General features: G+C 43.9%; 1 protein-coding gene across 3 annotated transcripts in view; it reads right to left on the bottom strand.

Moving 5' to 3' along the window:
- The window catches only part of Tlk (Tousled-like kinase), a 153,107-nt gene that overhangs the window by 47,445 nt on the left and 78,258 nt on the right, over positions 1-27,404 (bottom strand). The window contains exon 1 of one of the 3 annotated variants that reach the window (XM_019055138.2): positions 3,441-4,019. The exons of 1 other annotated variant lie outside the window; for it this stretch is intronic. In XM_019055138.2, the coding sequence (XP_018910683.1) occupies positions 3,441-3,503 (63 nt within the window). In that variant the 5' untranslated portion in view covers positions 3,504-4,019. Of the gene's footprint in view, positions 1-3,223; positions 3,354-3,440; positions 4,020-27,404 lie in introns of those variants that run through there. One more of the 3 variants, XM_072296023.1, reaches the window with a different exon arrangement.

Here is a 27,404-nt window from a genome sequence, read left to right as displayed (position 1 = left end):
TAAGTGGCTCAAAGTCGGGATTTGATTGGCCAGATTCTTCACTTTGAGCTTCCATTTTGATGAGTGGACGCAGGGCTAAAAAATTAGGGTTGGATGTGAAACTACGATAAATTTCTCCGAATGGAAACCCCAAATCGAGTTTTACAGCCATGAAAACACGTGTAACGATAAAAAGGAGACTCACGTTAATTTAGTGGAATTTAGAGACCTATTTACTCGATCTACGACTTATCATCTTAGGATATCTGCCTTTATTGGGCCCCCGATTGACATAACGATACCTAAGCCGACCAAAAATTAGTTCCCGAATCCAGATGTCCAGACTGCCACTATAAACGTATGCACTGGACTTGGACGGGCTATTTACTTCGGTGGCTGAGCCGCCATTTTGCGCGGAATCTCCCCACTTCACCGAGGAATAATAACAAGAGAGGAAGAAGAACAAGGGAAAGAAAGAAGCGATTGGATAACTATTTCCGCCCACTGACGCGACGCTTGTGGATAGAAACGGAAGCGAGTGCTGTTCGCATCTCTCCACCGTACATACACATCGGTGCGCCTCTCTGGTCGATTCTTTGAGGGCGACGCATGAACGCTGTTGCGAATTGTCGTATGTAAATGTTGCGCACTTGATCATACATTACAGCGAAATTTCCACGATTTTGCGGACATCTTCGACGCCGCGCGTAAAACTCCGGCTATTGCACAAGCTCGTGGCGCAATCGTGCATACTTGCATTATTGTTACATTAAAGTAGACCCGACCCAGCGCTTTGTGACTTACTGTTGACGAGCTCAGGGACGACAATCTGAGTAAGACCTTTCGTTCGATAATAACAGAGTAAAGTTGGGCATACTTAGGTTCGGGATTGCCACAGAATTTGGGAGACGAAATTCTTTGATTTCCCTGACAGATCTGAGAAAATTCCCTAACAATTGAAGATATGCCAGGTGGTAAAAAAAGACATAATTTGAAATATTTACCAGGCAAAATTCGTCGTTCAAAACGCCAAACCCATCGTAAAAAGCAAGTAGAGGTGAATGGTCAATTTTTTCCTGACATTTTCATCACTTTCCCTGATATTTCCAGAGTTTCCCCAACATTTCCCGGTTTTCCCTGACTGTGGTAACCCTGAAGTATGATACGAGGAACCATGTGCAGATGAATTAAATAAAAAAGACCTACACTAAGCATGCAAATTCTAAGCCCATAGTTTTCTTTCTTTCTTTCTTTCTTTTTTAAAAATAAATATGTAAAATTATTTCGGAACAGAATGTGCACTCCGTCAACTGACTAGGTGCGATTGACTGACTGACTTTATCTACATCCTTTTGCCTGCCTGTCTGATTTAGCTACTTGTAAGTAACATATTCAAAAGTTACCGATGCTCGATAATTTTCAATTTGAATAATGAAATCGAAATTAAACTAGCTCAGTTCGGCTAGTCGCTCGCATCGAATAAAGTCGCGTGTACACAAGGAATAGGCAATGACGCGTTGTTCGCGTATCTTATCGAGTGGTAAATTTCCAGGTGCGATAGCGATTCGTGAGAAAATGGTTCCGGCTGCTGAATGTGGAAAATCCATTTTGAAATCGCACTCCCGAACTCTCGAGGTAGACCAGACTCGGAGAACGGATCAAATACCGCTGTTGTTCGAAGAGGTTAACGCAGGTGGTTAATGCCTTATTGTTTACCTGTTGTTCACGACAGCAAGAACGGCATCAACACCGCCATTAAAAAATTCAACATAAACAAGGTGGAAGGAGGAGGTTCGACGCATTAATCCAAGAGAGGGGATACACGAAACGAAAGGTCACGGTGGAGACTCTTTCCCCTAGTTTTTTGTTTTCGTTTTTCGCAATAGGTAGCTTTTGCGCATCAAAAAAATAAGGAGGGCAAAAAACTACCATCAATATTAATCTGAGAAATTATCGGTAACTACAACTTCTCTACTAAAAGTTAACCGTCGATAGGTAAGCTAACGGAAGATAAGGGGCATTACTCAAGTCTTGGCATGAAACGTCCTTGACCTTCTAGGTATATTACCTTGAAGAACATAGATTTAGAATAAGAGCATATGCTTGAAAGGCTGATATTGATCGAAAACAAACCTATGTAACACATTATTATGGTAATGCTCAAGATAATTTTTTTTTTTGCCATTCTCAGGGAAGATGAGACTGCTCGGGAAATTGATTGCAAGAGTAGTTCGGTCAGTCAATTTCAGGGAATAATTCGATCCCCTGAGAACCCAAATTATAATTTTTATGTTGGTAGTATAGAAGTAATAGTAATGTAGGACCTATTCTGCAGCGAAACTTCCTTCTATACTTCACAGAAGGGGCATTCTGACCGGTTGATCAAAATGATTCTACCTAGGTATTTATATGAAATTAGTTCTTAAAATTTGGCAACATCGCTAATTTGATGATCATTCATTGGGTTGGATGCGATATTTCATTCTTCTTTGAACTATGCGACGTCCGAGAAAATTCGATTATGCGTGCAGGAAATTTGCATTTTCTCTCAACCTTGAAATCCACTAATGCAGATTCGGGAAATCGAAATTGAGAGAGCTAGTTTCATTTCCAATCCGCTCATCAGCAAGTTAGAAAGACTCGAGAGAGACTGGCATTTTGAGTTGGGATAGGTTAAGCACGCATGGGCAGAGCTACGCATATTTGCTGGACGAGTGAAACCGGAGGGGGGGGGGGGTGGTTTACACTACGTGTATAAGCCCCCTCAAAAAATAAGTGAAAACTTTCCCCCTTAATTTATATACGTTCACTAAATTCTGAGGGGTAGCGAGTGCCCACTCAGTGAGCTGTACCCGAGTGGGAATGTTACGGGGGCTCAAAGGGACAAAATCAGCTGATCGCTGAGCAAGATCCTTTTACTCGAGGCGTGCGATGTGCAAATTCTGTTAAGTCTATTAAGTCAATGAGAAATCCCGGCGACAGCTTGAGGAGAAATCTGATTTGGGAACGGCACAAGCTCTCACTTTCGGTGCCAGCGAAAAGTGCAGACCAAAGAAATATTTTGTGTATGGAAATGCCCCAACGCATGCTGTCTGGAATTCTTGATTTTTTCACTTTCTGATATTTCACTGATTCTCAAGGTGAAGTTCCCTGATGAAAACCGACCCCTCCCCTCTGCTTTTGCTCCAGATTATCGTGAAAGAAAAAAGAATCCCTGAAGAACGGAAAAAATAAACTCTCTTACTTGTTGTTTGATTCTTAAAGTCGAGTCCACACGGACCACTACTTTATAATTTGATTTGATATCTAGGTAGAGAGTTAAGGTATTCCCGGTTATCAGCATCAACCCCTACAAAAATTCCTGGGGTATTTCTCATTTCGGGATATCCCGAATTTTCCAGGCCCTAGACAGTTCCACCAAGGGTCCAAGGGTAAACGATCCGAGTTGAAATAATCATTACCAGATGATGATGATGATTCAGATGATAATAGGAACTGAAGACTGCTCGGAGCATACCATCCATAACTCGAGGAACACTGCATGAAATGCTTAAAATGAGCGACTCTCCTCAGGGCGAGCTCAAGTTGACACTTGACACTGGGGACATCTCGGCACGGGGGGAGGAAGGCGGAGGATGGCACTATTTCACTGGGCGCAGATGGGGGGGTCGCACCGAACGACATGCCGACGTTACAACGCGGGCGGCGGCATCGCACAGGGGCGGCGAAAATGGAACGCGACCATCCTCAAATCAACGCGATCCCAAAACACACCGAGAACAAAAAACACCAAGCACCACGCACTCACAGACAACGACGCGCACCTCGCCAAGCGGCAGCCCGACGTGGGCCCACGGCAACGGCGAACGGATACCAGCACATGACCCGGGGTCCCTTTATCCTTCCGCACTCCCGGGGATAATCCAATATGAATGACTGGAAGCGCAGAGCACTGACACACAACCAAGAACGGCGACGGACACTCGGGGCGTACTCGCGGGACGGCGGTTTCACGGCGACTGGGGGCGCTGCGCTCGGTGCGCTCGCTGCTCGGCCGGCTCGTTTCTCGCTTCTCGCTGAGTGACTTGACACGAGGTGCGGTATGATCGGATCCGCCCTGTTGCCGCTCTCTGCATAACCGCCGGATTAAATGAGGCACACCGCCCGGGCCCCCCTTCCGCACCCCGGTTCCCCCGCGACCCGCGCCCGGGTCCCGGTCATGACGGCGCTCGATTATCATCCCGGGCGCCCCGCAACCCCCTCCCCCCCGCTCTGCCCGCGGAGGAGCAACACCCGAACTCGAGAAAAGTGAGCGAGGCGCACCCGGACCCGGACCGTTTCTCGCGTTTTGTCTCGCCGAGCTGCGAGCACTCCTACGGTGCTTGCCCAAACCGAGACTCCGCTGCAAAATCCTAGCAACTCGAGCTGGAGCCCTTGGATGTAGCAAGAAGCGTCCGCGTTGTCAAGTCACGATTCGCCGCCGAGATTACGCGGATCCAAGGGTTTTTGGTGGAGTACCTTCATAGGGAGAGTATGGTCACTTCGGTTTCAAACTCTGATCGGCTCAGCTATCTTATGGCCTGGTTACACGCTCAAATTTCCGTCAAATTCCGATCAAAATGATGACCAAGATGACGGTCGAGAGTTATCTAGATTGATGAGTAAAATTAATTAAAACAGCGTGTTGATTGAAGTAAGCATGAAATTCGCACGGTTGTGTGGAAATCAAATGAAGGATGAGCCCCACAGCTCCATCATCTACCATCAAATTTTTGCAGGGCGCAGAAATTTGATGGTAAATGGTGCGCAACAGTCACCATTTGATCGGAAATTGATGGAAATTTGAGCGAGTAACCAGCACATTAGATGTAGCTAGAAGCGTCCGCGTTGTCAAGTCACGATTCGCCGCCGAGATTGCACGGATCCAAGGGTTTTTGGTGGAGTACCTTAATAGGGAGAGTATGGTCACTTCGGTTTCCAACTCTGATCGGCTCAGCTATCTTAGGCTGAATTTGAGCTGAATGGAGCCCTTCTAGGACCCGAACATGTTGGACGCTATTAGATAGTGTAAAAAACTCAACGGATCTTAATGAAACTCTTCCACTTGGCAGTCCTAATTGAGATGCGTCCGTAGACACCAAGATCGTAGGAATCCGTGCTGTCGTTTGGGCTGCAGTCGAATGGCAACCGAATCAATTTTCAGATTAAGGGAGTTACCTGTGTCTAAGAGTGTCGGCCACCACATTACTATCGGGACTGTAGTAGGACGTCATTTTTCTCGACCGGGAGTGGCTACCGCCACTCTTGCTAAAAATGACTCAAAATGTAGCTTTCTTCACTTCTCGCGACGAGAAAACCCTAATGCACTATTGCGACTTATTTACGTAGTATTACGGCTAGTCGCGTGCAATTTTCGAAAAAAATCATCGTGGAGCAAGTGCGGTTGGTGATAACCGGCAAAAGTTGGGAATGACCCCCTCCCACCCTTAAAAACCAAAACAAAGCGCCGCCATATTTGGGTCCTAAACCTCTCCGTGGGGCCCGGTGGCCATGCTCTCCCTATAAAGATATTCTATCGGCGCGAACAGAATGCCAAATTCAGGAAAACAACGTAAATACCGCACGATGATCTGTTGCCTTATCATGAGGACTGCTGCTTCAGTGCAATGAAGTCAGTTGAGTCAACTTGGTGTCTGCAGAGGATAAGTGAAGTTATGCGATATCACAATTTCGACTCTGCAGAGGCCATTTTGCTTACATCCTCAACTGTAGACGAAATAGTTGCTGTAGGGGTGCCGATGAGTGCAAATGTATGAAAGCTCTTGCTAGCAGCACGGATTGCTGTTTGCGCACTATATCTCATGTGAAATTACACCAGAGACGCTATGGTGTCATTGCTTTCTAAGCTCAAAAAAAGCTCTCAAAGTTGAGGCCGGCAGCGTACCTGGGGGTTCGCCCCCGACCCCCCATCTAGACCTGCATTCGGCTTTTGGAACTAAAATGCGAATCCAATTAACCGAAGAGCATGTCACGCTGTCAAAAGCCTATGATTCAAGTCGTCTCGGGTTGAAAATACCCAGAAATTCGTTTAATCTCGATGGCGGACAAAAAAAATGTGACGCATTTCCCTCGCTCGGAGCAGGAACACTGGAACCTGCCACGCGTGGAACGGGAAGAGTGCTCACGATCGGTTATCACGGTTTGCGAAGTAAAAACGTTGTTTCAAAGTGGCGCACAGTGGATCGAGCCAATCTGAGAGCTCGGACATGAACTTTTTGACTAAAATTACAAATTTTGATGTTTATTTCGTCACAATTGGACGTATTTCTGTCAAACGGACCTAAGCGCCATAGGGTGAGGAAGGTAGAGGGGGGCTTGGATTGGCGGCGAAATCGGGCGTCGGGCTCAATCCGTCCTATACTCGCAATACTTTTCCATGGCGCTTAGTTCCGTTTGACAGAACGCGCTATCCGGCATTCTAAATTCCTCAAAAGGAACTCAATTTGGCGCTTAGTTCCGTTTGACAGAAATACGTCCAATTTAAACTTTAAGGGGTGCTCCCAAAAGAAAGTTCCACGAGGAAACCAATGCAGGGTGTCTATGAAAACCGGCTGGCCAAAAATCAGTACTTTTACGGTACTCTTTGGTACATTCCCGAGAAAGTCAGTACCTCCTAATCAAACAAATTCAGTACTTTTTCGGTACCTCCAATGGACAAAATTCGAAAATTTTCAAAAATTTTAATTTCCGTCTCAAACTGCGACAAAAATAACAAAAAAATGAAAACATTCCGGACCTACTTGCAGAATTTCCGCACTTTTTTAAAACTTCCGGACCGCCATTAAAAAATCAGTACTATTTCCGGACTTTCCAGAAATTCCGGACTTGTAGACACCCTGCAAAGTACTATATCCGGACTTTCCAGAAATTCCGGACTTGTAGACACCCTGCAATGGTACCACTTGTAAAAACTCAAAATTTTGCATTAAAAGAGTTATAACCGTTTCCAAATTTTCCAAATTTTGTCCGACCTCAGCTATTGGCTCGATCCACCGTGCGTCGGTGTCGTCAGCACGGTTTGAGGTCTCAATTCGCGCTCGTCCTTACACGTTTTCGCGAGTGTATGCAATCGAACGTGGAGGCGATTACGTTGACGTTGGAAGCGGACGGACGACGGACGAGGGACGACCTTGTGCAAGAGAGGAGGCCCACCGTCGACGTCGAGCCTGAGCCGCAGAACGCCTATCGCGGATCGAAGCTACGAGCTCATTAGGCCTCGCAGAAAGCAATGTTCTCACTGCTCTGAATTCAATTTAATAAGGTTAACTAGGTCGACCGGCGCTCCATTAATATTGATTTACGTTCGGATCGATACATTTCGTCGATCGCCCGCTTTTCCGCCGGCCGACCGACCATCGGCCATCGGATCCGCTGCCCCGGCGGCGCTCTGGAAAACCTGCTCCGGAAACGGCAATGATTTTTCGAGGGAGGTCCGGAAGCACTGAAAAAGTTCCGAGATTCCGCTACAAGTTCCGGAATTATTCGCTGCCAGGATGTCTACTAAAACAGGATGGCCGAAAATCAGTGCTTTTACGATACTTTTCCAGTACATTCCCAAGAAATTCAGTACCTCCTCAACAGAGACATTCGATACTTCTTCAGTACCTCCTCAACAGAAACATTCAATACTTCTTCAGTACCTCTGATTGACGAAATTTGAAAATGTTCAAAAACTTTAATTTCCCGCTTAAATTGCGACAAAAATGACAAAAAATGAAGAAAATTCTGACTTTCTGGCACTTTTCAGTACTTCCGGGCCGCCCTTAATAAATCAGTACTATTTCCGGACTTTCCGGAAACGGTACTTCCGGACCGTCCATAAAAAATTAATGCTATTGCCGGACTTTCCGGAAATTCCGGACTTGTAGACACCCAGAAGACAGCTTGGAAAGTATGCACTCCCTTGCACATTGATTCCGAGTGCAGCATTTGCCAGCTAGATCGCAATTCTGCAGTATGTTGATCTGTGAGCCAAACAAGCTTCGTTCGAGGCTACGTCATTTTTCCATTTGTGTCGCGATTCGCATGAGAATTTCGAATTTCATCATGAATGGCCATTACGTATGTGCAATTGAAAATTTCGTACCAGCGTCTAAGACTAATTTACAATCGTCGGAGCCCCTGATTTTCCTTCCACCGAGAGAACTTCCAAAGGGAAACTTCAAGTTGATATGCTTCCGGCTGGAGCCTCCCTAGAAACATATACTCAACAAGGGATACGAAGTTGGATCCGTCTTTCACCCTGAGGCTGAACAAACTCAGACTGCACTCAGCCCGCTTCAACTGGATGCCGTCCTTCCACACACAAGATTACAGAAAGTCAATGTTTAGTGGGTGACGGGATTCCTGCACAAGCGCGCGGGAGGGGAGAGAGCGCGCAGCGGGGGCGGGGGTGGGGGGGGCGAAAAACCAGAATCGAGGGCACCTGAAAAAACTTGGGTTTGGTTGAAAGAGGGAAGCGCAGGGCAGGGGGCAGGGGCGAGAGGGAGGGGAAGTTTGCGCCTGCAAAGCAGCGGCTAGGCCGAAACGACAACTCTCGTTATTTAGAGCTTTTCCCAGGACTAGATCAATAGATGCTCTTTGTTGCTGTGCTGCTCCCGTGCTCCCGCTCAACTGCCGCTCGCCACCTCTCGGCTCCCCAAGTCGGCTCATGGGTAATCGACGATGAGACTCAAAACATCCCGCCACCGCCACGACGCGACGTCACACCCGACGCTTCAAGGCTATTAACGAGATTTTACAACGTAAAAACCGCCGCGGATCTATCCTACTTACAACACCGCGTCCTAAAGCTGCCGTGCTGAGGAAAAACGCCGCACTGGAAAAAAAAGCACATTGGATCTAGAGTCCAGACTCTTGAAAACATTGACAAGAAAAAATACTCTTGATTCAATCAGATTTTTGCTTGAATCAAAACGAAATCCGTTTAAATTAAGAGGCTTGGTTCTTGATTTAAGCAAAAATCCGATTGAATCAAGAGTATTTTTTCTTGTCGATGTTTTTAAGAGTCTGGACTCTAGATCCAATGTGTTTTTTTTTCCAGTGCGTATGAAACATTAGACGTTGGAATATTTTCTTCAATAATGACAGAACTTACTAGACCAATCGTGAATATTTTTCTACTAATTTTTCAGACAATTTTATTCGCAATGTAATCCAGGGTGTTCGAAAATTTCAAAGAAAAATGCGCATAATTTTCCTCAAAAATGCATGTTTTATCCAGGGAAATTTGGTGACCCTCGAATGTTCATACGGCGTTTTTCCTTAGCAAGGCAGTATCGTACTTAACACCACCGAGTAAAAGACCGAGTAGCAAGAGAGCAATACTGCCGTGCTTGAAAAAGAACGCCGTATGAACATTCAGGCGTTGCCCAATTGCTTTTGATAAATGACGAATTCTCGGGGATTATCAATATTTTTCTTCAAATTTTTCATATAATTCAGACAATAGCACCCTCATAGAGAGATTATGGATCATGGAGGCAGCTGACAATCAGAAAATGGCGACGACTTCGGATGGGTGGGACAGTGTTGCCAACTTATGACAGTTATCACAAATCATGTACTGCACTTGTTGCTGCAGAAATAGCACAGAATGCATCGCTGTTGATCTTTGGGTCGAAAGCGAGTAAGGAGTGCTTCGATGCGTGGATGAGAGGAGCAGTGAATACTCCCATGCTAAAATAGAAAGTCGTATGAACATTCGAACGTTGCAAAATTTCTCCTCGTAGCATTTTTCTAATTCGAAGGAATGATATGGATGCTTTCCTTATAGCTTTCAAGATACAACGGATAAAATCAAGAGTAAAATAACCTGGAACATCAAAAGAAAATTATTCACCAGTTCTTAAGAAACTCTTCTTTGATCGAGGGAAATTTGGCAACGTTGGAAGGCTGATACGCCGATCTTCCACTTACAGTACACCGGAGTAGCTCACTTGATATAATGTTTGAATAAAAACGAAGGAAACATTACACTGAGTCGGGGCTCGGGGGCCGAGCTTGCGTGAAAATCGGTGACCTCAACCTCATCGCAGCACCACATCACCCCACCCCACCCCACCCCACCCCGACCCGACACCTCGGCCCTCCCGTCCCTTGTCCCTCTGCGACTTCCCCCGCCATCCCCCTAACGCTATCGCCACACAGTGGATCTAGTCAATTGGAGAGGTCGAACATGAAATTTTTGACGAAACCCGCAAAGATTCAAAGTTCGAGGGGTGCATGCAGTGGGAAATTTCACGAGGAAACCAATGGAACCATTTTTAGAACCTCAAAGATGTGTATAATCGGAGTTATAAGCGTTCAAAGTTTTTAAATTTCGTCCGACCTGTCCTTGGCTCGATCCCCTTGTGCGCCACCCTCTACGCCTAGCCGCAAAGGAGCCTGCTCCCCGCTCCTGCGTTGCGCCATTATTCGCTACCCTGCCGATTTTCCCCCGAAGAAACATTCCGCTGACAATTCCATCGGATCCGCCTGCCAGCCGCACAACCCTTCAAGGTCGAATCAGACAAGTGCCGCTAACTGCAGAGGTTGAATTTGAGGTTCGCATGGACCTAGTTCTTTTTTTGTCGCGACAGGTGGCTTTTTGTCGCTATCTCGGTGAAATTTCGATTATTCGCGTGACACAATGCATGCGATCGTTCCTGAAGTGTCTGCGCAGAATTTAGGAGAAATATTTCCCGATTTTTTCTGTGAAAAATCGGTAAAAATGACATCATCCTAACAGCCGACGACTACTTTCATTCTCTCTTACAATTACACCTTGAAGTTGATACCTCTCAAATTATCCGATCCAACAGTCTTGAGAGCTTGCAAGTTGGTGAGAGAAAAAAAAAACTTCAATTAGTTCATTAAATTCGTTCCCTTTCGGTGGTGACGAGAGAAGTGACATTGTTTATCTTCGATGTAAATCCATTTTTAACGTCGATTCTGGATGAGACGACCGCCTCACCCAGAATCGCTTGGTTTATACGTGTTCAGATGGAGGAAACAAAAATGGTTGCTGATCTGGAAGAATTGCCACTAGACTTGGCCGAAAAAACTGCCGTGGTGAAAGAAAACGCATGATGAACATTCGAGAGCTGAAAATTCCCACCGATACAATATGCACTTCGGAGGAGAGTTGGATTGCATTTTGCAATTTGGAACTATAAATTCTGGCCCGGTTTAAAAACAACGTATGTGCCATTAGTTTCCCTACGCACATAAGTGCTTTTCCAGAAGAGCCAGAATTTATAGGTCCAAATTGCAAAATGCAGTCCAGTTAACATTATCTCTCGAGTTGAATTCTCTAAAAAATTCGAGGAAAATTATTCACAGATTTTCCTAAAAAGTCATATATTACTAGAGGAAATTTTGCAGCGTGTGCGGGCCGATTGTTGAAATTGATAGACAAAGCTATAGACAAAGAAGACAAAAGGGATCCGAAGGGATGCTATTGGTGGCAGCGAGTGGTTGCAATGGACAGAGAAGGTATATGGTAGACTAACTAACGGCAACACACGAGAAACTCCATAGTTAGTCCATCATTGGTTCCCTTAGTCTATGGGACCCATCCATTTCAACCAAGTGGATCGTTCCATGCTCCCTATGTCTTCTTTGTCTATCGCTCTGTATCAATTCCAATGATAAGTTCGCTGGAGGCTAATACGGCGTTCTTCCTTCGCACGGCAGAACACAGTCCGTTCTCGAGTCTTAACTCGGTCGAAGTTGCTTCGACGAAGCCTGGCTCGAGCTGCGGACGCTAGAAACGTGTCTGGATGGCGGCCGTCGCCCGGGAAGTTGGGCAATGATCGATAGAACGCGGACGGCAACGACGACGTCGGTAACGTCGGCAACGCGGGGCGCGGCGAGGGAGCCGCGATGACGAGAGATCGAAAGAGAAACAGGGAGCGAGCAGATGGAAAGCAGAAAGCAAGGCGCAAAGCGTTAATTGCACAGCCTCTGGTCCCCGTCCGCCGAGGAACGGAACGGAATGGAACGGACCGGACCGGACCGCGATGCGACGGCTAGACGTTTCGCTAGTCGGGCGATTCGGCGGGGCCGGGTCGCGGCTCGTGCAACGCCGCGCGGAGCCCACCGAAATAATGCCGCCGAGAGGGGAACAATTAAGAGAAAGAGAGCCGGCCCGAGAGAAAAAGTTGAGTTGTGTCGAGGAAGGTGGAAAAAAGTGAAAAACCGGAACATACTCCGCGTCGCTTTGTTGCCGATCCACAACAAATTCACCGCAGAGATCCGCCGTAGCGTAGAGTTTAGTCAAACGAGCTACGGACGTCCGCAATATCAACACAGGCCGTAGTTCTGCCATGATAGCGAAGAGAGCAGTAAGTGCATTTCTGTATGAGCCATGGTTAGCACTTGCTTTTATGGGTCTCGACGTTCATCCCAGCATGCAATTACTGCGGGCCGATTATTGAAATTGCTAGACAAAGCTATAGACAAAGAAGACAAAAGAGTTACGGAAGGATCCTATTGGTGGAGGCGGGAAATTGTTATAGACTAGGGGGCAATAATGGACTTAAAGTAGGGTTTCTCGTGGGTTGCGTCACGTCGTCCAAGTTAAATCAGATTTTATATCTTAAACGCTCCTGTGACCGAACACAAGTATCATAACTCTGTATCCGACTCATTAACAGGGATGTCCGGGCTGGAGCTAGAACTACCCTTTCAAAACTCAGGATTCCCGCGCAGCCTGGCAACCCTGCTCACACTACGATGATGGTTCAAGTCTTCAAGAACGGTTTGGAGGACATCTGCTCGTACGAAGCAGGGATCAGGTTATGACAGCAGTCCTCAGTCCATCATACTATACTTAGCTGTAGTTAAAATGCCAGGGAGTGACCAGGCGCGGCGCGGTGGTAAAAAATAAGACGAATTTAGGTAAATACTTCAGTGGCTCGGGTGGTCAACACCTACGTTGCTGCACATTTCCTAACTCTCCAGGTTTTCTAGACCGACGGAAACCTACCGATGCATCGGGTAAAAGAAAATCGCGCCTCGAAATTGAAACTTACAAACCACGTATCTCGTTTGCGATGTCTAAAAATCTCCGCTCCTATTTTATTCTTTAAAGAAGAACAAATGGACATCATAAAGTTTTTTCAAAATTTGCCTCACACCAAGAGAAAAAAATCAAGGAAGTTATTAGGAATTGACGTTGAGCAGTTCTCCAGTTAAAAAATAAGGTAGGACAGGAATTCTGCAAAGTCGCAAACCGAGATACGTGGTTTGGGAGTTTCACCATCGATATTTCATTGGCTACTCTTTTAACTTCAGCGCTAAAATGTCATTCTTCGTACACCACCAGGGTGCTTACTAAAACAGGCTGGCCAAAAATCAGAACTTATACAGTAATTTTTCAGTACATCTCCAAGAATTACAGTACCTCCTTAACAGAAAAATTTAGTACTTTTTCAGTACCTCCATTTGACGAAATTCGAATTTCTCGCTCAAATTGCGACAAAAATGACAAAAAATTCCGGACCTTTTTGCGGAATTTCCGTACTTTTCTAGTACTTCCGGACCACCCTTAAAACAAGTACTATTTACGGAAATTTCGGACTTGTTGACAACCTGCACACTTATCTTAAAAGATACGTGCTTTTTCAGGGCGTCAATGCTATGCAGGGTACTTTCCGAGCGGAAACAATGCAACATCGAAATGCACTCGCTACACGTCTAGCTCGGCGGCGGCGTTGCTCAAGTTGGAGTTGTGCGTAAAAATCCTTTAATTCTCTTACGGTATGCCGCAGCTGCCACAGCGACACGACGCGCGGCGCACAGTGGATCAAGTTAATTAGACAGGTCGGACATGAAATTATTGAATAAAACTGCAAATTTTAATGTTAATTTCGTCACATTTTAGATTTCAAGGGGTGCTTCTTGCAGAAAATTTTACGAGGAAACCAATAAAACCACCTTCAGAGTCTCAACGGTTTGTATAATTGGAGTTAAAGGAGTTTAAAAAATCCAAACTTTGTCCGACCTCTCGTACTGACTCGATCCACTGTGCGGCGTTGGCTGTACGCGGATCGACGATTCAAATCCCGAATAGCCGGCGATGAACATTGAACAACGAGGCGTGTGCCAGTGTGCCTGTGTGTTGGCCGTTTAGGCGCTCAAGTGTTCTCCGCCGAGGGAGAGGGGTGTTGACTGAGCAACTGAGCCAGTGCCACTGCGCTTGAGCCGCCGCTCCAGTGCTGCCAATTCCCCCGAAAAACCCGCCGTTTTAAATTAGGAGGGAGGCCGCCGCAACGACGACGCCGAATTTAACAATCGCCGGCGAAATTAGCCCTGAGTATACTCCCGTGCTATTGAAAAACGCCGTGTGAACCTTCGTGCATTGCCAAATTTCCTTTCGAAAAATACGAATTTTCAGGGAAACTTGTGAAAATTTTCCTTCCGATTTTCCGGAGAATTTCTTTCGCAATGTGATCTCAAGTATTAGAGAATTCCAAGGAGAAATATTCATTCTTTGACTCAAAAATGAATGTTTAAGGGGGGAAATTTGGCAGCTCTCGAATGTTCCTACGGCGTTTTTCTTTAGCACGGCATAATAACAGCCCACGTTTCGGTCGGATCTCCTGTTGACCGCTCGATTTCCTCAGTCAATCGTTCTGTAGCTAAAGAGCTACGAGATCGGTGTATTTTGAACGGTATACTTTGAGAGCCCCGAAATAACATTCTAATCAATGTAATTGGACGAGGCTAAAAGTTAAGTACGGAGGTCAACGCTATTCTTCGTTCCTGATCACTGATCAACCGGTTGAGCAAAAAATCAAATAAAAAATGCAAAATGTAGACTCAAGAATGTCCGGGCGAGCACTTTGCTGCGCGTGTTTACGCAGATTAGGTTAGATTTGCTGATCCGATTGCGTCACTCTTTGGTCATCGGGCGAATCTGAACGTTGACTTCCGCAGGTAAATTTCACGCTAAAGGGAAGGTAGAGATAGCAATGCGGGATTTCGAAAATATACCGTCTCTGGCGCCCCCACACGTTCAAACATATGCAGGGGGATGAGACATGAGATGTAGACTGGGGATGGCCTTGGGATGATCGGGCACGTCCATAAAAGCGCGTTTCTGCATAGGGAGACTAGAGTGTCTCAGGGCACATGTGCCAAGCTTTACCCTCGGTTCTTTTCGGTAGGGGATGGAGAGGATGACTGGGGAATCGACCCCCAAGAGTCCGGATTTCATTGTCTCAAGGGCCCCCCGCCCATTTGGAAGAGGGGGAAAAAAGGGGTTCTCAATTTTAAAGTTGGGGTTCACGTCAACATTTTGATAATAATATTCAACCGAAATCAGACAGTACGAACCATTTTGGCCAGGGATGCAAACAGTCCTGAGTCTCAGCAATTTTCTGCATCGCGCTGGGTTTTCGCAACAGGTTCAACGCAACGCGCTGATCAAAATGTTGTTAAATTTTTGGATACCTCTAGGATACTTTTGAGAAGTGTGCCAAAGTCACATTGTTCCACGTGAGATGGAAATCTAAAAACCTTAGGGTCAACTGAAGTTAAAATTTTTCGCAATCTCTGATTTGGATGGAATGATTCCCAAATGTTGACGGAAATCCCGACTTTTACGGTGAGGCCCCCCTCTTTTCATCTACCGAAGGGGGTCGCGGGGCTCCGAGATGACGAAAGTCGGATTTGGGGGGTCAAGTCGGGACTTGACCCCCCATAATCCTCGCCATCCCAGACTTCGTGCGACCTAGAAGAACCGAAAAAAGCCTGGTACGGACGGTCTGGAGCACCGCCGGTATGTCGTTTCTAAAATAAGTCTGAAATAGTATTCCTTTAATTCAAAATTTGATCCAATTTTATGAAGGGGTAGCGTAGGTAGCTGATCTGTAACTGAACATTCAGATGCGCTTTTAAGGAGAGAATATTTTCAACAACATTCTTCTGCGAGATCTGACAAAAATTTCCGACATGGCTGAAAAAATCACCCCTTCATCACATATTTAAAATGCGTGGGAACTTGGTCGTAAAACACGAGATTTCACCCTGCTCCCTTGAGCAATCAACAAGAAACGACCCTTGGATCTGTTGAAAACTACGCGTTTAATTTTAATACTCTTCCACGACGAGACACGAAAAGACAATAACTTATCATGAATGACCGATTCGGTTTCCTCTTAAGCCTGTCACAAATTCACCCCCTGCCTCCCTGAAATGAGTCTTCCAGGAAGGGAAACTAATATATTCGTGATGTAATTTTCCGAAAACCACGAAACACATAAAAGACCAATCGTCTTTCATTATCACTGCCAGTGGAGCATATTTTAACGACTCAGTCCCCATGCGCAGCACATGTGCGAAGTGGTTCGAGACGTAAACCGACGTTTCGGAGTTTACTAAAAGGACATATGGACGCATTTTTGTCAAACGGAACTATGAGCATCATGACGTGAGCCCTGGTATGTATGTATTCTTATGGGTCTCAGGGCTCATGTCTTCATGCACATTTCGTTTGATAGAAATACGTCCATATGTTTTCCACAAACGACTTTGAGGTATTGGTGCTCTTGTGTTCCATGCGGTTAATATTACAGGAAATGAAACACGAAGCTACTCAAATCATTTTTAATTTTTGTACAGTCTGTAAGAAGCTAGCGTAGAAAACAACTCAAAAACCGAGAAACCCCACAATCGACCGAAGGCAGGGATTAATATTTGTGTTCCACTTCCGATATTAAGCAAACTTTAGTGTTATTTTTATTTTCTGTGTACTCCCCTGCTCATATTTTTGAAAAGTCCTGCTGATTACAGATCAAACCTACAGGTGTCTACAAGTTTTTGAAAACCAATTTCAGGACTTTTTCAGAACTTTTTTTTGGACCCTCGGAGTATTTTTGCCAAGTCAAGGTCTACACTTACTGCTAATTTTAATATAAATCGAGTTCATCCTCATGAAAATTGCTGATGGCTAAAGGAATCCATGATATGTATGTATGATCGGGGAGACTTTTCTACGTGATAACTGCACTTGTACTCGCGAGAACCGTGAATTTTTAAATTTGTCGGGACCTCGAGTTAAATTTCCGGACTTATTCGTGACTTCGGGACCGGTCATGCAAATTCCGGACTTTTGTGAACTTTCGGGACCTGTAGACACCCTGGATCAAACGAACCTCAGAGGGTTTCGTTTGACGAGAATTGAAGAATGTGGACGCCATGGGGACACCAGGAGTTTTCTCGTGGATCGCTAGCGCCCGAATGCGACGGAATACGAGATTTTTTCGGTCAACTTGGCGACCGCAACCATCGCCGCGTAGCACAGCGAGGAAACAAGTTGTAGGGTCATGCTTATAATATACCCGCTTTGGTATTTATTTAATCACAGAGTTAGCTAGTCAGTTTCAATATTGATTCCTTCTTGATTCCAACATTGGCTCCGTCACCCCGCCCTCCCCTCGCCCACCCCCTCCACTTCCCCTCTCATTCTTTCTCTTTCCTGAGCGGCGCGGCGTTGTGAACTTGCTTTGTTGTGCGCTTCTAGAATCCACGGATTTTTAATGGCGAGAACTTGCCGACTCCGATGTGAGTCGTGAGCTGCCTTGCAGTCGTTGGCACAGTTCGTTTCGAGAAGGAAAACACGCTTTTAACGGTGCGTTAGCAGGTGCTTGAGTTGAGCTACCAGCCGCTCCGAATTGAGCGAATTATATCCAGTTATTTATATTTAGTCTTAAAAACACTTCCCCTACCCGTAGGACGAGAAAATGTAAAAGGCACAGATTCGTGGGATTTAAGGCTATATCTATGGTCGTTCCTCAAACAGCTTAAACACTGAAGAAAAAAACACATTGGATCTAGAGTCCAGACTCTTGAAAACATTGACAGGAAAAAGGGGACTCTTGATTCACTCAGATTTAAGCTTAAATCAAAAGGAAATCCGCTTAAACTAAGAGGCTTGGTTCTTGATTTAAGCTTAAATCTGATTGAATCAAGAGTATTTTTTCTTGTCGATGTTTTTAAGAGTCTGGACTCTAGATCCAATGTGTTTTTTCCCCCCCAGTGTAGGCCACAAATGATTTCCACTGCCACTGAGGGAGTGTTTAGAAAGCCCCCTGCATCGTACTATAAAAAGGACAATTTTTCCGAAACTACAGTAAAATTCAAGATTGTACCTTTCAAAATAGGTTCTCGCAAGGAATTGAAGAGGTTTAACGCGGCAAAAACATACAAACAAAACACGAGAAAAATTCTGAGATTTTTTCAAACTTTAAACTTTCAACCGGATTAATATAATTTGTCACTGCACAAAAATACAAAATACGAGGGGCATTCCAATAATTTTTACGAGTAAGTCCGAACCTACCTTAATATTTGCAAAGCACCTAATATGTATTTACTCTAAGCTTTTTAATTTTTGTCGTGGCAAATCATTGAATCCCTCGCTTCGGCATATATTCTCGGGTGTTGCTTTTGAATTTCACGGAAAGACCCGAAGAAAGTCTCCTGGTTGGACGTATTTATACTTGAAGGAACTATGTGCGTAGAGTAACATACAACATAGTTCCTTATAGCATAAGAACGTAGTGCTTGCTATGCTACGTCTCTTAACGGTTTACACCTAAGGAGCGGGGGTGTTTAAAGAGCGACTACGAATAAAACGATTTTTTTTCTAATTTACGTCATTTTCCATTATAAATTGGAATCATTTAAGAATATCTCGTTGAACTTCCTCTGGGCTCCTCAGTTAACAGAGAAAAACAGTACTGATAAAAAAACGCGATATAAACCAACGATGCCTTTCCTGTTGATAAACTCGGCATATGAAAGATGCGCGGAGCGTATAATAGTAGAAAAAGATTCGAAGTTGGGTTCGAACCCAACATGCAACTATTTTAACTCTGCGGTGGGCCGGGTTGCATACGCTCGATTTTCCGGGCGAAATCTGAGATCTGCCCACGGCTTCCGAGCTAGGATAACACCCATGACGTCTATTCCAGTCAACTATTTGGACGTTCTGGTCGTACAGATTTCTGACGCGATATGAGGAAACTGAGATGCTTTTGCATGACGAAAGACGATCTCCGCATTTGAATGACGCACTGAGTGAAAAACACAAATCAATAAAGAATATACGAGGTTAGATTTAGGACACAACATTCAGGTATTGTAACTCCGTGTTGGGCCGGGTTGCATACGTTCGAGGAAACCCCCTGCTCGCACCTGTACCCTGTACCTCTAGAGTCGTATTGGCTAGCGCGCGTAGGTCGTGCGCAGATCTCAGATTTCGCCCGCAAAATTGAGCGTATGCAACCCGGCCGACCGCAGAGTTAAAATAGTTGCATGTTGCGCCCAAACCCAACTTCGAGTCTCTTCCATTGTTCTTCACGTTGTTTTGAGTTTAAAGAGTCAGATTGCACAGAGAGCATTTCTTTTAATCAAAGCGTTACCGAGCTTCCGAAAAATTCTGAAAATAACTCGTCGAGTTAATTTTCAATTAAAACTACATGTTTATTTTAACAGTAAGTAATTATTTTGATTAAACGGCGACAGGATGACAAGTACTCTTCAATTTCAAAATTTGCTTGCTTTTCCATGACTTGGTGGGGTTTTCAATTATTTAGTTCCCTGGCTTTTCCTTAACTTTTCAATGTTTTTGGGCACGATTTTTCATGATAATATTTTCCGCGAATAACAATTATCACCAAGTCTTTTTGAATTGTAAGCGATTGAGTGTTTCGACCTGAAGCCAAAATATTAAGGTTCTGCAGCGAACATTGTCCGTGACTTGTCAAGATCGAGAGAAATTTCCGGACCAGGGTGTCTAGTTTTTTTTTTCATTTTCGGAAATCCGGATGGAATCCTGATTTTTCCTGATTTCTGACGGCTAAATCCTGATTTCATAATTTTTCCAAATCTTGATCAAATTCTGGTTTTTTGCGGAGGAAAATTAAAATTTCTGCATAAGCGAATGCGAAAGCAGAATTTTAGAATTAAGTTCTAAGGAGTCAAAACAAGTGCGAATCAATGAAAATGTAAATACACGCTAATGAACCAGATCGGACGGCCGACTTTTCTCAAATCCTGATAGAATCAGGAACATCCTGATGCTAGACACCCTACTGACTTTTCTGGGGTTTCAATGACTTTTCAAGAACTTGTCACCCTGCATGAAAATCGTTTGACTTTTAATTACCTGATGGACCGAAAAAACCTGCGGGATTCAACTTGAGATGGAAAAAATTACAGAGGGGACTATGAGGCTTACACGTACCCGCACTGGTGCTGTGAAAATCGGCGTGTCATAGGGAAAAGACGCAAATGATGATTCCGGCAGGCTGGAGCTAGCCACGGAAAGAAGACGCGTGGCGCAAAATGACGTTAGACAAACATCAAGCGAGCAAGTTTCGAGCCGTCAGCGCTTCGCAATTGATTACTTTTTTATGACGAATGGCTGGAATAAAGCGCGGTAGCCATAAATAATAGGCGATTATGTGTTATGCAGTTAACTCTCGACGACTCACCTACCGCAAACTAAACGGCTGTGACTTTAAGCTTCTGCGGTGAAATGGTTCCTTTGACTCATTTCACCGCGAACAGAATCCCCTATTTTGGGGTTAAAATGCCAGAAAAGCCAAAAAAAAAAATAAATAAAATAAAATAATAGAAATCTTAATGTGTACGTTATGTGTAAGTAAGTCCTTTGGAGTTACTCCTGAGCACGAAGTGGAAAGCAAAGATACACTTAAGTCACTCTAAAGTTCGAAAATTCATTTAATTTTGGATGTATGTGGCACTCTTCCCGACTTTTCGAATCCTCTCACCGTTCTGCCGTGCTAAGGAAGAACGCCGTATGAACCTTCAGGCGTTGCCAAATTTCTCCTGGCAAATCACTAATTTTCAGGAAAATTTTTGAACAGTTGCCTACCAATTTCTCGGATAATTTTGTTTGTAATTCGATCTAAAACTTCTGCAAATTTAATGGAAAAATATTCATAATTTTCCTCAAAAATAAACATTTTATCGAAGGAAATTTGGCAACTCTCGAATGTTCATACGGCGTTCTTCCTTAGCACGGCAGCGTTGTGTCCCTATGCCCTCTTCCGCACCCTCCCATGCGGCCGCTCATAAAATGCGTAACGCTTAAAATCGGATTTCATGGCTTCCCCCTCGTCTGCCGCCCCTTGAAAAAATTACGCGACTCCCTGTTTGACTTGTTTCCTCTAATTATTAGCGTTTCGTGATAAATTTTTTTAATTAAAAGTTAAATTTAAGTTTTTATTTAAGTCTGATTGTGAGATGAAAAATCGACGCGAGGCGCCAATTTTTCATCTCACAATCAGACTTAAATAAAAACTTGGCACTATTTTAGCGTTTCATAACGTAACTCTGAACGTCCCCTCTCCCTTTTAACGCTTCTGTAACGCAGGCTATAGCCCATATCTCTTTCTAGAGCGTTACTTATTCCATGAACAGCGCTTTAAAGGGTAGTCATGGGCCCTCCCCCTTTTGGGCGCCTGACATCATGTTTATGGACGAGCCTTTTCATCGTAATTGGACGGATCTAACCAACATCAGCCAAACTGCATTTCACGTCGCATGATTTCCTCACTTGTTCTAATAGTTTAACAGAAAATTGAAGAAACCGTTTTAAAATTATTGGCTTATTTCCCCCAGATTATGAAGAATGTACTCACAAAAAGCAAACTGAGATTGTTTCTCGATTGTCAGTGACAAAAACCAGTAATTGAGAAGGAATAAGGCAACTTGTGACGTAGGTAGATTGATTCTGGTTGAATACGTCCAATTTATGAACGGTCTCTCACCTTTGATGAGCATCTTTTTTTCTTGTCTCTCGCCATTAAAAAGGGTAAATTGACAAAAACCTGTCAATTCGAACTCACTGACTCATACACCGCGCCCACTTAGAAAGGGAACTCAGTCCATAAAGAGCGGAACTCCGGATATCCCTTTTTTGTCGCTATGTTTCTATTTCCAACTCTTTTTCCGACAGCGTGGATGAGAATTCGTTCGGGAGAGCATGTGACGTGACGTCCTCGTGACGGGCACCGCCGTCAACTTCGACGTCACTTTTCACCAGCCGCCTCCAGCCTTGGACGTCAATTCCCCCTTGCTCTCCACAGCCTCAGTTTCCCGTTGCCCGGATGAAGCGCCGCCGATCCGAAAGTGACGCAACGCAACAGCTCTTCAAATCGATTGTCGAAGGGTTATCGAATTACTTTAATCGATTTGTATCATTACTAAGATATGGATGTTTCGACAAAGACCGTTCGATTAAAAATCCAACGATCGACCCGCTAGAGGCGGATTCGGCAATTTGGCGACACCGGATTCCTCCATTTAAACCTGTGCTAAACAATCGATTCTTGTCGGAGCACCTGGCCCCTCCAAGAATCGATACATTTCCATAGGTTTAAATTGAGGAAATCCGGTGTTGCCAAATTGCTGGATCCGCTGATTTCGATCCGTGCCTTAGTGCCGTGTTACCAAAGATAGCAGTAACTCTAGAAATTAAGTTTCGAGGCATTGGATTCAGGCGTCTGAGCTGTATTCTATAATCCTCAACCCTCAGTAAAATTACCACCCACAATCATCCGAAAGACTCATAAATCGTTTACAGGACTAAAAATTGGTTTTGTTGAATGCCTTTGGAAGTGGCAAATTACTACGAATCGCGTTAGGCCCTTTTTCTACTTCTCTCTTTTTGTTAGTCGATGTGGAGATTCATTAAATTTTTATTTATCATCCCTTGCGAGCTCAAAATTGGATCCGTCCATGAGCAGTGGCGTCAGATTGTAAAATATTGTCGCATGACCGTTTAAGAATCGGATAAAAATCGAACGGACTAAATCAGTCAGTAAGATTGAGTTCATCGCTATCAGCAGTTTTTCAATAGTACTAGTTGCCACCCAAAAATTTGTTGCATTCGTCTATGCTCGTAGAAAGAACTCGGCAGTAGCTTTTACGTGGGCTGCAGGGCAGTGAGTTGCATCGCCGTTGGGTGATCGCGCTTTCAAGCAAGCCATGACGTAACCTTGAAGTCCGTCGCCGTCGCCATACTGAAATACGTGACCGATGCCTAATTGGCCGTTTATAATCGATAGTTTTCCTCAAAGCTTCAACTCTGGAAATAGCCTCTGTCACTGTTTTCGCAAGCTACAGTGTATTCTTTGGCATTGCAGAATACCCCTCACTGCAATGAATCAGTTATGGTTAGCCGTATAATAAGACTGTAAAGAAGAGGGGCTGAATGAGGATTGGAGTGTAGTACAACGAATTGATGTCCTAGACTACACTAGAGAAATTTCTATTTACAGAAGAACTTTTCTATCCATTTTTTCTCTTACTCCTGAGACTTACTCCGAAGAAATACACATTTTATCGGAGGAAATTTGGCAAAATTTCAATTTTCATACGGGGTTTTTCCTTAGCACGGCAGTATGCCACTGCTGTGCAGCTTTGATGCAGTTACTAATGTAGCTCGAACCGAATTACGGCAAGATCGCACGGCATCTACGGCCACGGTGGGAGAATTTGAAAGTCGATGTAGTTTAATTTTTTCAATTTTTGATATTCCTCTACGAGGAACACGTCTTGTCAATTAATTCGTCGTCGACATCGGGATATGACTGCAAAGATCTCCCGGGTGGAGGAATCGCTTGAAAACGGGAGTTGATTCGGCCGAAAACAGCTGAAATAGTAACTGCATCGGCGCAGAGCAGCGCAGAGTTCGTCACGGCATGCTTTCGCGGCTCGTCGGCTCATAGTGATAATGACTCGCGGAGCACTTTTGACGATCGGCGGAGGAATATCAAGAGGAACTATCGCGCTGCGTTGCCGACAACTCCATCTTTGGCACTCTTCTAAAGATACACTCCCTCGTCCCTCCAACGTTTCAGGTACAATCCTTTCACAGAGTGGGGTTCAGACATATGGTATTTATTTCTGATCGGCTCTACAGTGGATCGAGTCAATGAGAAAGGTCAGGGACAAAATTTCAAAACTTTAAGCGCTTATAACTCCGTTTATACAAAACGTTGAGGCTCCATAAGTGGTTCCATTGGTTTAGTCGTGAAATTTTCTTTGAAAAACACCCCTTGAAATGTAAAATGTGACGAAATAATCATCAAAATTTCCAGTTTTAGTCAGAAATTTTATGTTCGACCTCTCTAATTGACTCGATCCACTGTGCGGCTTCCGTTTCTGTACCTGGCAAAATCGATCGGCGCGATCTGGATTACATTTTGCCATACAGAGACACTATCTCTGGCTCTTCCATAAAAACAACTTTCTGCATATGGAAACCAATAGCATATAGTGTTGTTTCTAAAATGAGCCAGAAATAGCGTTTCCTTATTGCAAAATGTAGTCGACGATATCACGCCGAATCAGTTTATCATGCTTGTTCAACATGATATCTGTATAAAAATACGCTGGTAGGGAAAACCAGTATGATATCAGTATGATACCAACATGGTGATGCTATGCTGATATCATATGGGGGATGAGAGCAATTCACATGAAGACATGCCGATCGACTTTTACCACGGTTGTCACAAACTATGGCAAAGGTTAATGGAAGTAAAATAAAAAAAGTTGTAAAAAGTATAAAATTCTATGATTTTGATCAAATTCGACCGACTTAATTTATTACCTATCTAACCTCTTCACCCGAACCCAGAATGTTTTTCTTTCAGTATTTCACCTCATTACTGTTCTTTTTTTTGCGATGAAAGAATTGCAATCCTTTGAGAAAATCCATTTCCATGCTGGTTCGGTGAAGTGGTTCGGGTAATTGCCCTTTTTACGGCAATCTCGTATAGCAGCATCCATTTAACTGAGGTCTATTCTGGTAGACCAGCGGTAGGATCTTGAATGTGCCCGGCACCTCTGAGAGGTTATTAGGCCTTGGGACTGGGCGATGAGAATGGGGCCGGAATAAGGGCGAGAACATAAAATACTCCCACGCAAAGCATCATAAGGTGCTACGAGTCAGATGTCCAGCAGGAGGAGGAAACGGTGGGTTTAACGAGCACTTGCTGGCGTATTTCTTCAGCATCAACACAGCGCCTAAATATTCGTCATTTTACTAATTTTTTTCTCCAAAACGGATCCAACCTTAAGGGTCGTATATGTAAACTTAACTACAAGCTAAAAATCGGGTTAATCAGTGTCTTCGACCCAGGATAACGAGTATTTTGGACTTTCATATTCAAAAACTTGTCATCCTACCTCCTATATCACGAAGAGACATTTCACTGAAAGCTTACAAACATTATTTTTTCAACTGAGGAATTAGCACGGATTAGAGCCTCTGTTCCAGACAAAATTGGACTATGAAAGCCTCGTGAAGGAAAATTTTATCAACGATAATTGTAAGTCCAACCCTGAGCGACAGATTTCAATTAAATACTCCAATCCCTACACGGAGACCAAGTAAAATTGTTGCTCTTACAATGCTGTTAGTGGATCCCAGGACGCACCTACTTTCATATAGTCGTAATTGCGATATTCTTTTGGGGATTATGATTATTACGGTCTTGGCAACAATAAAACATTGCTGTTGGAACCCAACTTTTCGTTACCACAAAAGTAACATCGTAACCACGACTATAGAAGAGAAGGTGGTGCTTGAGATCAACTAAGAGCATAGTCAAAGCAACGACTTTTTTTGATCCGTGTATTAGTTCATATGTATGTTAAATTCAAATATTGTATGTTTACCAGTCACTTATAATTTTAAAGTCACATGAGTCGGTAAAGTTTACAGTGCGGATACAGGAGCTGACTATTTCTGAACTGGGGAGCTGTTGGCTCGACGCGTCAACGTGCATGTAGCACTAATAGAACGGTGCGATTTTCGCATGATCGCTATTTTTAAAATGAAGCTAGAAAAGGTTAAAAACCTCATCAGGAACCGTTGGAGGACAATTCGCTTCAGTTGTACGAGCCTCCAGCCACGAAATAATAAAAAATAAACAAATAGGTAAAAAAAAAACAGCGTGCAATATCAGGTACTCGCGATTTGAAGGACACCGAGCGTAGTTGAAAGGTATCAAATGGAGAGCGAATTCGTAAATTTTAATTTTAACAGCAAGTAGGGGTTGGAGTGATTTTGTAGACTGATCACGGATATAGTTTCTCTCCCCGAAGCTTTATCAAAAATTTACCCTTCTCTTAGAAAAATCGATTGCCGAAGTTCGAAACCATGGATCTCTAGGGCAGCGTTTCAAAATTCCCACTCCTATAAAAAGTTTTCGAAAGGAAACATGTAAACTTCATAGCTTGAAACGCAGAATTTATTTCTAACTGAGAGGAAAAATCGTGGAAGTATTCAAGAAATTGCGTCGACAAGTTTTCAGTAGAGTTCAATGAAGTCGAGCAGAATATGTCTAGCGGTGGAAACAAATCGTTTAGTGCGGCGAAAAAACCGGTTTGGAGGTAAACAATACGGATTCTCAGTTTTCGATGATAAACACTTTCTAATACTCACAAGAATATATGGTTAAAACAACACCGTCACGCGCTTCACTAGAATTCCTCATTTTCGACCGTACATTTTCGGGTTATCGGCGTCAAATGAATTTAGCCCCTCTAAGCTCTGGTAAAAATACCCCATTCTCCCTCCTGCTTTATTGAGAACACTATGCCCAGCCGAAGCTTATTTTCATGGCAGGTATCCTGTTCATTGAAACATCCAGAATAACATTTCACAGCTACGGTAGGTTTCCTTCCACGGTAAAATAATACATCCAGGAATCTGGTAGTTCCTTCTTCCCATGATTCGTGTGGGTGAAGCGCCGACTGGAATTGGACCACTTTTAGCAGGGACCAGGTCACAGGCAGATTGCAGCGAATTAAGGAAAACTGTACTTAGTACGGTTTCTTCTGAAAATTTCAGGGGATTTACTTCGTATAACACAATCGAAGTCCCCTAAAATTTTTAAAGGAATCCGCAAAACCGACGATGGCGATTCTTGGAAGTTGGTAACACTGCTATCCCTTCCTCTAAATCCATTAAAACTATCGATCTCAGGTGAAGCAATCTGACTCACAGATAATCGATTGTTTTACATACATTTAAAGGGAGGAAAAACAGTGTTGCCAACCTTCAAGAATCGTCACTAACAACAGGTCTCTTATGAGCAAATGGAGAATTTGCACGCAAATTTTTTCATCGCTTCATCTGAGAGAGTTTTGAGTGTTGATTTCACAGTATTTTTATGATTTTCTTCTGACATGGGAAATGCTTTAAAAATACATTTAACAGTGAGAAAATGCACCGCCTAATGACGTCAAATGGTGGCATTTCCCATTTAAAGCACATGTATTTTAATAGAATCGGTTATTTTGTCATATCTCCTCTAATAATTGCTCAATTT

This window comes from Bemisia tabaci, chromosome 2, assembly GCF_918797505.1.
Source record: "Bemisia tabaci chromosome 2, PGI_BMITA_v3".
NCBI lineage: Eukaryota > Metazoa > Arthropoda > Insecta > Hemiptera > Aleyrodidae > Bemisia > Bemisia tabaci.
Note: the sequence above shows the minus strand (reverse complement) of the source record. Positions and strands in the feature narration are given on the sequence as shown.